The sequence below is a fragment of the Corylus avellana genome, chromosome ca1 (assembly GCF_901000735.1).
Source record: "Corylus avellana chromosome ca1, CavTom2PMs-1.0".
NCBI lineage: Eukaryota > Viridiplantae > Streptophyta > Magnoliopsida > Fagales > Betulaceae > Corylus > Corylus avellana.
The window spans coordinates 47,905,712-47,916,647 of record NC_081541.1 but is presented as its reverse complement, the minus strand read 5'-3'; the positions used below and the strand labels follow the sequence as shown (position 1 = coordinate 47,916,647).

Below are 10,936 nucleotides of genomic sequence, written 5' to 3'. Positions count from 1 at the left end.
TTATAAAGAGCAATGAACATTTTAATATGGGCCATTTTAGTCCTCAGAAGGTACGACTGTTTACCACCAATGACACCACTAGGGGCAAAAAATAGCCGTTGGAGGCTTGTGGGTTATTAAATGAAAATCCCAAAACATAGTACATAACAAGTTGAAGAAAAAAAAAAAAAAAAAGCATCAAAATCTCGTGAGTGATTTGGACGCCCATTATAATCCTGAAAATGTGGTTGACTTCTAAATTAACTGCAACTGGAAAAATAAATAAATAAATAATTAAAAGGGAAACCCTAATCAAGCTTGCTAATAATTATCCACTATCTCCTTCAAAGTGTCACACTTGGAAACTTGCAGGATCCATAACCTGAGACAATGAGAGAAACTATCATTATTAATGGAGCAAAGGAAAATTAAAATTAAATAATTAGAATTCAGAATGGCAGTTATTCAAATTAGGGTTCTCTAGATTTTATAGAATTATTATTATTTTTTTAAAAAAAAATTATTAAGATCTTAAAAACTCTGATAGAATTATTTTATGACCAACATGTGTACTCATAAACCCTAATCAACAAATTCGGATCTGTATTTTTTTTAATAATAATTTAACACAAATATCTTTGGCCAGCATGATGTCACCACATGTCTAGTGTTGCGTACAATCTTTTTATCTTCCTAAATCCTCCTAAAGCTGATGTAACTTTCAAAACCATCATTGGATCAAAATTCAAGTATGATTCATCTAAAATTTAATGATGATTTTAAAAGCCACATCAGCTTTAAGAAGATTTTATGAGGATAAGAAGATGTTACTTAACATTACTCGCATAAGACAATTTGAAGTTTCTATTTCCATATATGGACAAAAAATCTACAGCTAGTTTCTATCTATGTTCTAGCATCTTCTCCTATAAATTCAATAAATCAATTATTATATTTGAAGGGTCCACTATTAACTTATGTGGCATCCATCAATTTAATGGTTAATTTGTAAGACAAGATAAGCCAAATATGAACCCCCTAACATTTCTCTTTCAAAAGTCAGGATTTCGATCCGATTTTGTCTTTATGAATTTTTTTGCATCGTTTTTCTTAACAAAAAACCAATGCTGTAAATATATAACGCATTCTCTCACTCTAAAATCACTCACACACTCAGGAGTCACCAAGGATGCCCCTAGCCCCCTCTCTGTCACTCTCTCGCGCACCGTTACTAACTTGACGGTGACAATTAATTACAATATTACCCTTCATTGGGGAAAAGTCGATTCCGACTATGAGAACAGCGGTAAGCGGAAGAGCCTCTACCAACCCCCACCCCTACCGCCCATGTCACATAGAGTTGCGGATCTTCATGGCCTATTGTTTACAGAGGACCACACAATCCGTTTCCATGGGATTTAATAATTCTATTGACTTTTAGCAGTTGCAATATTAAAAGCAATAATTGCTCATAATTGTTAGTATGACCAAATGTCCATCATTAAATTCTAAATTAATAATTAAAATGTGAAGAATTCTAGATAGTTAGAATCAATTTAAATTTATGATTTCAAAAATATGATTTTAAAATTTACGGCATTTAAGAGTTTCACAAAATCATAATTTAATTTTTAAAGTTGCAGCTTAATATTTAAAATTATATATTTTTTAAAAACATATTTTTACCTGCAATTTGTCTTTATCGACTTTACCTGTAAATATATAACACATTTTTACATACGTTTGTTGAATTTGAGATTATTATTATTGACTTTTAATTTATCGGTAATTTTAAAAGTCACATTGAGAGAACATCAGAAAAATACTTAATATTTTCCTTGAAAAATGTAGATTTTAAACCGAAATTTTATATGCAATCAAAATAATCCATTTAAAAACACTTTTTATCTATAAAATCCCAATACGAATCGCACTCTTAATAGAATACCCTAAAATTTTTGGGAAAAATAAAATAAAAATCTTATCCTTTAGGAATTGGGATCTTCTTTGTTTCATTTGAACGAAAAAATATTCGGTTAGTTATATTTGAAGAATATTTTTGCCCGACAAAAATACCTTTCAAATTTAGTCTACAATATCTTATGCAAATTAATAACACAAAAAAATGAATTGCTTGGACATAAATGCCATAAATGTAAGACTACTTACTTGGATCCTTTATTGTCTGCGCAGCGAGCCCATTGAAGGAGCAGGTCCCACCGACCTTCTTGAACTGCGACCAATAGGAACTAAACGCGTAGCTCGCGTGCCAAACCAACGAATCGGGTTTATGGCACTTTCCACCGGGTTGGATCGGGTCACAAGTTTTGTTCCCCTGCGAGCATGCGTACGACAACGCCGACCCAACAGCACTCCTATTCGCTCCCTTTGCCACCATACACCATATCTTCCCCTTGTACGGCTCGTTGTTCGTCGGCTCCGGCAACGGCTTGAACTCCGACTCTGGCGTTTCTCCGGTCAAGTCTATCCCGTACACACCCGACCCGTTCGGGTACAACAACCCGAAATGACGCTCCGTGCCCGGGCCCGGTTTCTGATTCTCGTTGTACAGCGAGAAAATGAACGACGGCAGGACCCTACCCGGCCGGGCCGGCGTACCCACCGGTGGCTTGGACGTGAACTTCTTGACCACGTTGCGATTGTAAGTGGCAGCGTTGTAAATGTTGCAGCCAATCTGGTCATAATCGCCGCCGTTGGGCCAACCCGTTTCGGCAATAAAGACCCGGATATCCGGGTACCCGAGTCGGTTCATAGCGAAAATCACAGCGTCGACCATTTGGTCAAACAGGTTGGTGTAGGTAAGACCCGAACCCGGGTCCGTATAGGTGGTGTTCGTGGGCTGCAACAGAGCGTAGTCTAGTTTGATATTGACCGGGTCGGAGGACCAAGGGAAATACGGGTACACATCCAGGAAGAAAAAGGACTTGGTCCGGTTCAGGAACTGCAACATGGGTTTCATGACCCGACCCGAAACGTCCGACCGGAAAGTGCCGTTGGAGGGTGGAAATGATGATTGTAGGACGTCCATTGCAGAAGGGGTCCCGACTTTGACCTTGCGGATGCCATGGGCTTTCAGGGAACTACTGATTTTGCGCATTGCAGGGACGAGGTTGTCCCAGGTTTGGGTGTCGGAGGAGCTGATGATTTCATTGCCGACGAGGAGGTACCGGATCATGGTATCCGGGTAAAATGGCACCACGTTGGATCGGACCCAGTCGTCGGCGAGGGTTTGGTTGCCGGAGATGTTGACGATGAGCTGGTTGGGGACCATAATGCAGACTTGAATGTCCGTGTGCTTGAGGGCTTTGAGGATATCCGGGTTGGCATCGTAGATCTTCACCCGCTTAGCATTCAGGGATTTGATAAGCTCCACCGACCGTGACGGCGACGGCAGATTGTTCCCTAGCTGGCCGTAGTTTACCCCGACCTTCCCCGACATCTCCGCGCCTGAAAGAAAAAATATATATATATATTAAAAACCCACAAAAATCAACCAAAGTTGGAGATTCAACAGTCGAAATGAAAACGTACCGGAAAAGGAGACAAAGAGGGAGAGAAAGAGCAGAAAAACAAAACCCATCTCCGTCGTCGTTTTACTCTGATAAAGCTCTGCCGGGAAAAAAAAAATGATAGGGGAGTTGAAGAAGACAAGTGAGTGGTGAGTGGTGAGTGGTGACCAGTGACGCTTAATGCGTCAAAAGGTGTTCGAGGGGTTTCGAGGCAATTGGCTTTGAGAAGAGAGAAAGAAAAGGGTAGGAGAGAAAGAATCGGATGGGATGGGGTGGAGGTAGTGATTTGATGGGGCTGCACATATAGCGAAGGAAAAGTTAAAAGATATGTAGAGAGAAAGCGAGTGTAGTGGGGGCCTTATGGGAATTTTATCAACCTTTTTGCCGGTGCTAAGCAAATACGTAAATACATAATAGAAAATAAAAATAAAAATAAAAAGAATAAAATAGAGGGCGTTTCCGGGAAGGGAAGGAAAAGTAGATGTTATTGCAGCTGCCAAAAAGTACAATTAGCCGTTGTGACTTAAGAGCGCCGAGGTCGGTGGATCTCGTCCTCTTAGATTAATTACGACTTTGTTCGTTTTATGGATTTACAATTAATCTATTTAGCTTTGTCCATAATTTGATGAGAGCCCCTATTATTAGGTTTACCCTGATAACAGTTTTTTTGTTGCTCTAATTATTATATGATACATTATCAATTTAAGAAAAATACAAAAAAATAAAAGTAAGAACAATTACACCAAATTTAAAAAAAAAAAAAAAAAAAAAAACCTGTATCCAATAAGATCCAGGCACGTCTGGCCGGCAGTGAACGCTTCAAATCCCGCAGGCCGTGACCCGCCTAAAAACTTATTTATAATGCCTTAAAACCCGTTTTAAAGCCCCAAAACCCGTTTCTAATCTTTCAAAACTCGTTTTAAGATTCAAAACTAAAACCTAGAGTGAAATGTTAACTCTTTAGAGATTTTATCACCCTAAAATATAGTGTATTTTATTCCAACTTATTTTTGTGCACTTTTTATGTTTTTTGTTTATGTGTCAGTTATTTGATTGGGGGCTATAAAAAAAGTGTTATCAGGATAGTCTTGATAAAAGGTTTTCTTTAATTTTTATATTATGTAAATTTTAAAAATATATGTCAATACTAATTTTATATCTTCAGTTACATACACTAAAATGTTTTCCGTTAAAAAATTGTTTTCAGGAGAAAATATTTTTTAAATAAATAATTTCTTGAAAAATATTTTTCAGTATCTGACGGTTATAAAAAATCACAAAATATATATTTTTTAAATTACGAAAATATCTTAGACAAAGCACCACCGTCGAATTAGAAAAAAATAAAAATAAAAAATAAAAATGTGATGACCACTAAACAGGAAACAAGTGCACTTGACACGTGTTGTACAAGCCTCCCCATTGATGGTGCTTTGTCAAATAAGATATGGCAGTAAGCATAGTATATGTTATTTTTCTAATTGTGATTTGATAATTACAGTCTAGGGTGGTTTTGGTTAATGAGAAACAACTAAAACAAAACAAAACAAAAAAAATTATAAAAGAAACCCATGATAGACAAGAAATATTAAAAAAATTTAGAAAAAATAGTACACAAGCAATTGGTTATTATAAGAGCTTGTTTGAGATTGAGTTTGAGAAATAGAGCTTTAAGTCAAAAAGAGTTTTTGGACAAAAACTTCATTTTAAAGCTTTTGTTAAAAGTGTGTTTTGGTTATTTTTAAGCTTTTTAGACCTTTAAAAGCGCTTTTAATTTTTTTACCAAGCGAAAAACTTTTTTTTAAAATGAACTTTTTAAGTATTAAAAACACTTTTAGGTCCATCAAACGCAATCAAGTGCAGATCTAGGGGGTCAGGGGGGTATCCGCCCACCCTCAACTCCCAAAAATCCCCCGAGTATGGTAAAAAAAATTTTATGTCCTTATTATGCCCCTCTTAGCCATGATTATGCCCCCTTCCTCAAGCTCCGGCTATATTATGCTCCGTTGAAATTTGAAAATTTTTTAGAAGTTGAATGTTGCAGTCTTGTAGAAAAATGAAATGTTGAAAGCTTGAAGATGATGAACAGTTCAGTTTTCAAACACACTGTTTTTCATTTCGATAATTTCGTATAGGTGCAGCCTGCTTTGGACTTTGGAGTGGAAAAAATAATATTATAAATTAATAAAATTATAATATATTGTCATTGACACAACACACAAGAGAAAAAGAAAAATTATAATATGCCTCTAGGGATGGGATGCGTGCAAGACAAGTCCAAGGTCATTAAATTTAAAAATTAATATGCCTCAATTTCAAATTATAATATGCGTCAAAGGCCATTAAAAATTATAATATGCCTCTGAATCCGGATTTCCTTTAATTAGGGAAAAATTAGAAAATTTTTAATTGGGGAAAAATTGAAAATTCTCCAATTATTAATTGTGACCCTTCATTTTAAATCTTTTTTTTTTTTGAAAGAAAAACATTTCAATTTCATTGATAATAATCACGAGTATAAAGCTCTTACATCGCAGGAGCACAAAGCCCTGAAAATGCAAATTATAGCTGAAGCTACAAAGATACAATCATCACCTAAAACCTCCGCTAACCTATGACTAGTTTTCAGTTGAGATAACAGGTCTGCATAAGACAGATGCAATCCAATGCATAGGTAGCTCAAATTCCTCCTCGACCCAAAAGCCAGGATAAAGTTCACGTTCACAACTCAAAGGCCTGGACCAAAAATAACATCCACGACCCAAAGGTCTGGACCAAAGTTCAGTTCACATCCAAGCAGGCAGATCGAGGGGCCAAAGCCTTATTACAAACAGAAGCAAGAAAATCGAAATAAAACGTGGGCGAACCAAAGAGGCAGAGCCTTATTACAAGCAAATAACATGAATGAAATGCATACAGGGAAAAACAGGAACAAAAACAATACAAGGAAAGTAAAACAAAACGGGAACAAACACATGCAGCGTGGATGTCGATAGTGCACTCGCCGGAGACCGACACCGGAAGGGAACGCTGGAAGCTCGACGCGGCGTGGACGCGGAAAAAGGCCCAAAACAGTGGACGGAGGGAGGCGAAGCCGATCGCCAGCTAGCCGAAAAATCATCGCAGCAGGGGGCGTTGAGGCTCTTCGTTGGAGGGTTCAAGGAAAAACCCAACAGCAGACGGTGGGTGGCAAAGCGAGCGAAGGAGATCAGCAGTAAACACAAAATAAAACAAGGGGGAGTTTGAAAGAAACCCCAAAATCAACACCCACACTGAGTGGCACACAGGCAAAGCTACAAGAACAACATACCAAAAACATAGCAAAGAAACATAAGGGAAAGGAACATAAAACAACCAGAGAGCCCCGCCAGAGACAAAAGCGGAACAAAGACGAAGGGGTGGCGGAGAAGAGGTAGGGAGGAGGCAACCCGGGCCAGGGACATCAAGTAAACTACTGGCACTCGGTACAAGGGCAGGCGAGGGGGAGGAGGGAGGCAGCAAACAGCCATCCCTCCTCCCCTCACCATGGGGGAGGGGGCTTACCTGAGGCTGCGGCACTAGAGAGAAAGCGAGAAAACCCTAGCATAAGAAATCTAATGGTTTATAAAATCATTTAAACCTCGGTAAAACAAAAGCCACCATTTAATGTCTAGGTTATACAAAAGCAGCCGACATTTTGTAGACCATTCAATTTAAAAGCAAAACCACGATTAACAATTGGAGAATCTTCAATTTCTGCTCAATTGGAAGGATCTCAATTCCCAGTTTGCCAGACAAGAAAAAAAAAATTGAAGGCTACACTACAACGTGCTTGTGCTTTGAAACTTTCTAATCCGTGTGAGTGGTGCACAGTACAATTTTCTAATCCAATTTCAAATTATCCAAATTTCTCTTTGTCCTTCTTCCTGCGAGTCCAGCCCCAGGTACCCTTTAAATGTTCATTATGTTCTTATATAAATTCATCGCTTCTTGCAGAGATATTTAGATTTAAATTATTCTTTTAAATTAATTGTTTTAATATTTATATTGCTATTCAGGATTTACCGAATCATCGATTTAGCCTATTCTTGATAATAACTTCAATGAAAAATTGAGGTAGGTAAATATGTAATTAAATTTTTAGATTTAGATTTAAATTATTCTTTTTCAATTGATTGTTTTAATATCTATATTGCTATTAATTCAGCCTATTCTTGATAATAACTTCAACAAAAATTGATGGATGTAATTATGTAAATATGTAATTAAATTTTTAGATTTAGATTTAAATTGTTCTCAATTGATTACTTTAATATTTATATTGCTATTAATTCAGTCTATTCTTGATAACAACTTCAACGAAAAATTGATGGATGTAATTAAATTTTTAGATTTAGATTTAAATTGTTCTTTCAATTGATTGTTTTAATATTTATATTGCTATTAATTCAACCTATTCTTGACAATTGTTTTTAAATTTAATTATTTATGAATATTTATTTGTAGTTATCTAAGATTATAGAGAAAAATAACGATTCTATTGAGCTCCAATCAAATTCTAAACGACCTCGTGTTGAAGTAGATTTAGTAAATCTGCCCTCAGATCCTTGCTTTAGAAAAAAAATGTGTGATTATCATTCTAGTGATAAAGACTAAATTCGAAGAGCATATCTACAAAAAGGAGTTTGTCAACCATTTGACCATGATTTTCCAAGAAAAAAGTTTGGACAAACAATGCGTCGTTTTAATCCAACATGGTTTAAAGAATATAAATGGTTGGAGTACAGTAAGGAGAAAAATGTTGCATATTGCTTATATTGATACCTCTTCAAACCGAACAGTGGAAATCAAGCAGGGGGAGAAACTTTTGTTACTGAAGGGTTTAGTAATTGGAAAAAGAAAGAGAAGTTCGAAAGTCATGTGGGGGCTCACGCACATAATCAAGCTCGGTAAAAATGTGAAGCTTTGTTAAACCATAAACAAAGTATCATAACATTTTTTGACAAACAATCGGATCAGCAGAAAATGATATATAGGACTCGTTTGAATGCATCAATTGATTGTATTTGCTTTTTACAACAGCAAGGATTAGCATTTCGTGGCCATGATATAACTTACAATTTGTTTTGTCACGACTAACACTAAGGCAATTGTCCTCGACAAGTCTTCATACCTTGGAATCGCTTCATGATTTCTTCATTACTGATAGTCTTAAATATATCTTTCTCAATGTACGTAACCAAACAATCATTCATCCATTGATCTCCAATTCGGTTGCGTAGACGATTTTTAACAATATTCATTGCTGAAAATGCTCTCTCAACAGATGCTATCGCAACTGGCAGAATCAATGACAATGTCACCAATGAATAAACCAAGTGATATACGACATCCTTTTTCATCTCTACCAATTTCTCAGCGAGTTGTCCAATCCCTTTGAGTGTTGCAAATTCATCACTAGAATGCATGTCAACGATATATGTTTCAAGTAGGTTGTCTAAAGTGATAAGTTGAACTGCTGAAAAATTATTCGGATAGAATTGAGCAAGACGAAGTAATTTCTCCTTGTTAAAAGACGCAAACATGTCATCTGGACTCAAGCACGCAACACAGAGTAATAATTCAGAATTTGCTTCATTAAAGCAACTGTTAAGTTCTTGGAGTTGCATATCTATAATAGTATAATAAAGCTCCACATGGTAATGATGTGAATTTTTCATCCCTTGAGCTTTTCATCGTGATCGAGGTTGATAAAGTTCATCCAAATTGGGGACAAGAATATTGTTTTTGGTACAAAACTTATAAACTTCTTCAAATAAGGAATCCCATCCATCTTCTCTCATAGCCTGTAAGCGCAGCTTTGAAATTTCAACTAGCTTCATTGCATTCAGAATATCTTGATCTTTTCATTGGAGTGCTTGAGATAACTCATTTGTAATCCCCAAAACATTTTTCATCAAATGTAAATTGAAAGCAAAATCAAAAGTTTGGAGTGATTGAATTAGTATATTTGCTTCTGTTCTCTGTTCAGAATTTAAACCATCTTCAATTATGTCTTCAACCGTATCGATAACAAAAGAAAACATAGTAAAAAGACTAATAATTGCACCATAATGAGAACTCCAACGCGTATCACTAGGTCTCTTTATGTTCATTTCTTGATTCAAGCCACGACCAGTTGGCATTTCATTATTTTGTAGTGCTTCTACTACTTCAGTAGTTCGTTTTTCACGAAGTACGTCACGACGTTTGCAAGATGCTCCAACAACATTAAAGATACTATTGACCAGACTAAAAAAAGTTGTAATTTGAATGTGATTTTTAGCAACAACAACTAAAGTGAGTTGAAGCTGATGTGCAAAGCAATGAACATAATAGGCAGACGAATTGTCATTCAAAATAAGTGTTTTAAGTCCATTCAACTCACTTCGCATATTGCTAGCTCCATCGTATCCTTATCCTCGCAATCTGCTAATACTTAAATTATGTTTACTAAGTACTGAAACAATTGTCTTCTTCAATTCTGCAGCTGTGGTAGTGCTAACATGTGTAATGCCTAAAAAACGTTCCATCACATGGCCTCACTTATCTACATAACGCAAAACAATTGCCAATTGTTCTTTAATAGATATATCACAGGATTCATCAACTAGGATAGCAAATGACGACTCTCCAAGATCTTTAAGAATAGCATCTATAGTTTCACTTGCTGCAGCATTTGTTATATCTTTTTGAATGTATGGTGCAATCATTTGATGATTTTCATGAGCATTTTCTAAGACTACCTTGTCAATTTCTTCATTATGTGTCGCAAGAAACCGCAACAATTCACGAAAATTTCCTTGATTACTTGAACCTTTAGATTCATCATGGCCACGAAATGCTAATCCTTGTTGTTGTAAAAAGCGAATACAATCAACTGATGCATTCAAACGAGTCCTATATATCATTTTCTGCTGATCCGATTGCTTGTCAAAAAATGTTATGATACTTTGTTTATGGTTTAACAAAGCTTCACATTTTTGCCGAGCTTGATTATGTGCACTATTGTGAGCCCCCACATGACCTTCGAACTTCTCTTTCTTTTTCCAATTACTAAACCCTTCAGTAACAAAAGTTTCTCCCCCTGCTTGATTTCCAATGTCCGGTTTGAAGAGATAACAATATAAGCAATATGCAGCATCTTTCTCCTTACTGTACTCCAACCATTTATATTCTTTAAACCATGTTGGATTAAAACGACGCATTGTTTGTCCAAACTTTTTTCTTGGAAAATCATGGTCAAATGGTTGACAAGCTCCTTTTTGTAGATATGCTCTTTGAATTTGGTCTCTATCATTAGAATGATAATCACACATTTTTTTTCTAAAGCAAGGATCTGAGGGCAGATTTACTAAATCTACTTCAACACGAAGTCGTTTAGAATTTGATTGGAGCTCAATAGAATC

The 10,936-nt window shown here is 36.2% G+C and overlaps 3 protein-coding genes across 3 annotated transcripts; all 3 read right to left on the bottom strand.

The window, feature by feature from the left end:
* Positions 1 to 3,803, bottom strand: LOC132182953 (probable glucan endo-1,3-beta-glucosidase A6). The gene is made up of 3 exons (XM_059596330.1): positions 3,532 to 3,803; positions 2,149 to 3,447; positions 1 to 361 (listed from the first exon to the last, which is right to left on the bottom strand). The coding sequence occupies exons 1-3, from the start codon at positions 3,578 to 3,580 to the stop codon at positions 324 to 326; spliced, it is 1,386 nt and encodes a 461-aa protein (XP_059452313.1). The 5' UTR covers positions 3,581 to 3,803; the 3' UTR covers positions 1 to 323.
* A 2,823-nt stretch (positions 3,804 to 6,626) lies between these two features.
* On the bottom strand, positions 6,627 to 9,157 carry LOC132173910 (uncharacterized). Its single transcript, XM_059585586.1, has 2 exons — positions 8,662 to 9,157; positions 6,627 to 6,802 (listed from the first exon to the last, which is right to left on the bottom strand). Exons 1-2 carry the CDS (start codon positions 9,155 to 9,157, stop codon positions 6,627 to 6,629), a joined length of 672 nt encoding a protein of 223 aa, XP_059441569.1.
* A 912-nt stretch (positions 9,158 to 10,069) lies between these two features.
* LOC132173901 (uncharacterized) lies at positions 10,070 to 10,735 on the bottom strand. Its single transcript, XM_059585573.1, has one exon. It carries the CDS (start codon positions 10,733 to 10,735, stop codon positions 10,070 to 10,072), a length of 666 nt encoding a protein of 221 aa, XP_059441556.1.
* Between the last annotated feature and the right edge of the window lie 201 nt (positions 10,736 to 10,936).